The sequence below is a fragment of the Pteropus vampyrus genome, unplaced genomic scaffold (assembly GCF_000151845.1).
Source record: "Pteropus vampyrus isolate Shadow unplaced genomic scaffold, Pvam_2.0 Scaffold114, whole genome shotgun sequence".
Classification (NCBI taxonomy): domain Eukaryota; kingdom Metazoa; phylum Chordata; class Mammalia; order Chiroptera; family Pteropodidae; genus Pteropus; species Pteropus vampyrus.
The window spans coordinates 1,060,029-1,063,573 of NW_011888895.1; the positions used below are offsets into that span (position 1 = coordinate 1,060,029).

At 51.3% G+C, this 3,545-nt stretch overlaps 1 protein-coding gene across 1 annotated transcript in view; it reads right to left on the reverse strand.

The window, feature by feature from the left end:
• Window positions 1-3,251: 3,251 nt before the first annotated feature.
• Window positions 3,252-3,545, reverse strand: part of CHAF1B (chromatin assembly factor 1 subunit B) — a 21,197-nt gene continuing 20,903 nt past the window's right edge. The window contains exon 14 of the mRNA XM_011365681.2: window positions 3,252-3,343. Within this exon, the coding sequence (XP_011363983.1) occupies window positions 3,252-3,343 (92 nt within the window). The remainder of the gene's footprint in view (window positions 3,344-3,545) is intronic.

Below are 3,545 nucleotides of genomic sequence, written 5' to 3' on the forward strand. Positions count from 1 at the left end.
CAGGTCTCTCAGAGCCAAAACTTGAGGAAAAAACAAGACTCCTATAGGGAATCCTGGTTAGTATTTTTCTCTCCACGCTGCCCGCTTGTGCTGACGAAGGCAGGACTTCAGGCGCAGAGGCCCACCCCAGTTTATTGAACAAGCTCCCCTCTAGGTCTGGCCACCAGGGGCTGAAGCCAGCGTCCAAGGCCACTCTGGCCAAGCCTGCTCCAGGAGCCTGACAGGGACGTGGACCACTCAGAGAGGCCCTCCTACTGCGCATATCCAGTGGGGACAGTGACCGCCGGTGGCCACAAGTGTTCGTGTGTGCGCAGACATGCGTGTGTGTGCATGGCAAAGTCGAAGTTCTTAGAGCTGTAAACGAATGTCTTTAGAGGAAGTAATTTGTCCAAGGTCTAAGTTAGAGACAGACAGACAGACAGACACACACACACACACACACACACACACACACACACAGGGTGGGAGGAGCAGAGACCTAAACAGAGCAGCACGAGAAAGGGAAGCTGCAGGACTGGGAGACTCCAGGTGGGGCAGGGGGTGGCCCGGTCACCCTCTACCGCCACGCCTTCCCCACGGACTGGGGACTCATGTTGTTTAAACGGACGCTGACGACTATTTTGGTAAGAAAGGTCTACAGCATCGTTAAAATGCAGATGTGAGTGCTTTCAGCAAGGACAGCAGAAGTGGCTGCAAGGGGGCGAAACCGAGTCACTGGAGGACAGGGTGTGACTTATGCTCCTGCTCCCTGCACACTTCCTGACTTTCCACTGAAGTGCCCTTCCCTGGTGGACATCCTTGACGAGACCCCTTTCACAATGGCTCGGGCTTGGTCACCCACTGTGGGCCCCGGCATGTGACGGCGGCCTCACCCTTCGCCACCCGCTCTCCTCACTGCTGCCCAGGCAACCCCGCCAGCTTTCCTCCTTGACCCACGGGTGAGGGGCAGGCCCCGGTCCCCACTGTCACACTCCCAGATTCCGGGTGACGCAGGTCAAGTCCTCCCAGCAGTCTGCTTGAGCCTCGCCTGCTTCTAGCCACCCAGTGGCAGGGGCTCCCGACAGCAGAGCCACTGGAGGCAGCTGGCAAAGTGCACAACAAACAAACAAACCCCCAGCGCGGAGGATGTCCTTACACACGGTGCTGTCCGCCGTCAGGGGGAGCCCTGCCCAACCTGCAGGCAACGGTCCCTTTGCAGAGGGTCGCCCAGTAAACTAACGATGGAAGCCACACTTGTAGATCAGGACACCGAGGTAATGGCTGGGTTTTTATTGCGATGCTGTAATTTATATTCAAGGTGACAGCTGACAAACAGGCAATTAGTCATGCCTTTAAACACATACTTCAGGCCGAAGGTGGCCTCTGCACGCAGACCCCCATTACTGGGGCACAAAAGACAGACCCGAATCCGGCTCCTCCGCGGGTGTGGCCTGGAAAGGAGGCCCAGTCACCGAGAACACAGGACCCACAATCACTCCTCTGTGCACAGGGATCAACGACTGCAAGATACACCTCGGTCAGCCGCGGAAGTCTAAGACCATGTTTTTTCTCTGAAGACCTGATGGCATCTCCCACACGTCATCCTTTAGGATTGACAGCCCTGGCAAAGAAGCTTTTCTGTAAGTCAGTGACGAACCAGAGCATAAGGAAGAAAAAGCTTTCAGTTGAAATGCATTTACCAGAAGAGACATGTCCAGGGAAAGCTTTTTCTCTTGATTTCCTAGTCTTGGCCACGCCTCGGAATCACTCAGGGAGCCTGAAAGAATCCCGATGTTCAGACGACGCCCCAGCCGATCCAGACCCTCTGGAGCAGGGACCCAGGTGTCCATATTTTTCCCAGCTTGAGTGATTTCAATGTGCAGCTAAGGTTGAGAACCGCTGGTCACAACAGATACCACCTGACGGTTTAAAATATCTTCACACTGAATGTGGCCCACACATGCGTTACAACTCTGCACACACTCACAGTGCAAGTCTCTGCAAATTATTCCTATTTGCCGCTTTCACATCTAAAAAGGAGGCGGTTCTTTTTCTGGTTAACTAGGTTGCGGATTAAGCAACAGACTGATGCATTTTGCTGGTTATTTTCTTTGTTGCTGAGGCTTTGAGCTAAAAAGAGCACATTCTCCCCCTGGTCAGGATTCCTGGCAGAGGATTGGTGGGCGGGTCTGAGCACTTCCGTTGCTGCTGCTGGCTGTCAGGTAGGGAACGCCCTCAGTGGCTTGGCTTCGTGTTCATTATGCCAAAGTGACAGACATCGAGCAGTATGACATTCAACTGTAACACCCCTTCTCAATATGAAGCAGCTGCACCAGCTTCCAAAGTGGGGTTCCGCCCAGGTGCCACACTAGCCACCTCTCAGTCACCCCACCCGGTGTCTCCTGAGCTAAGAGAAGATTCCTCGCTTGACTGTTTCCTGCAGCAAAAATTGTACTTTAGAGTCTCCTCCCAACAGAAAGAGAACATGTCATCGTCCCAGGGGCGGAGAAAGCAAAGGCAGAGGTGTAAACTGCTAAGTCACTTTTTTGCTTTAAAAATTCAATCTAAACAGTTAACCTATTTGGATACCAAACTGTATCGAAAGGAAACTCTCAACTCTCTCCCTAAGAAACGAAACGAAACGAAACGAAAGCTCAAAGAAGGAAATATGCCAAAACGGTAACAAGGGTTCCAGCTCGGGGTGAGGCATTGGGGACTCCCACCTGCACCCCGCTTTTCCTGCTCCACTCTAGTTTACCAGCTTTCTAGAATGAGCATTATTACCTTTAAAATTAGAAAGCAAATATAACACACTTCCAAAAATTAATCAACTATTTAGATGCTAAAGCTAATAACCATTCAAACACTCTTAATATTCCACAGAATAAAGCTTCACAAATTGTTTCCAATTCCAGCTATATTTAGGAGTCCACCCATGAAGTGCTGGCACTTTCACAGAAGTAGGTCAAGAGAGGACGGACTTATTTTCACACCAGATAATGTTGAACTGCTCCAGTTTCAGAAATTCATCAAAAAGAGGATTTGGTCTACTGAAATGTTCACATCTCCAGGGTAAAATTGTATACCAAATACAAGAGCAAACGTATTTCTGGAGAAAAGCCAGTCCATGTGTGTCTTCTGTTCAAAAGCAGGTTCCTAGCATCCGTCGGGCTCCGTCTCGTGCCCCTGGTCTGAGGTCCTCAGCCTCGCCCCTTCCCTGTGCATGTGCAGGTCCCCAGACCTGGCAGCCTTCAAGCGCAAGACGAGGCTCGTCAAGGGTCCAGACCTTGCGTGCTTCCTTCATTGTCGCCGAGTCTGGGCCGCTTGAGCTCCAGAGGACTGCCCTGAGGGTCCCCAGGCGTTTCTGAAACATTAACAACTGTGAGGCTGGGAAGTAGGCGAAAGCTTCTGTAAGTTAAGAGCTGACGTCTATGAAATAAATGTTGTGCCAGACGAGGAACTAAACTGCCTGGCAAGGTCCTATATGTGTATAAGTGGAGGGATCTATCGCAGTGGTTCTCACCCAAGGGACAGTGGGCAATGTCTGGTGACATTTTAGAATGTCA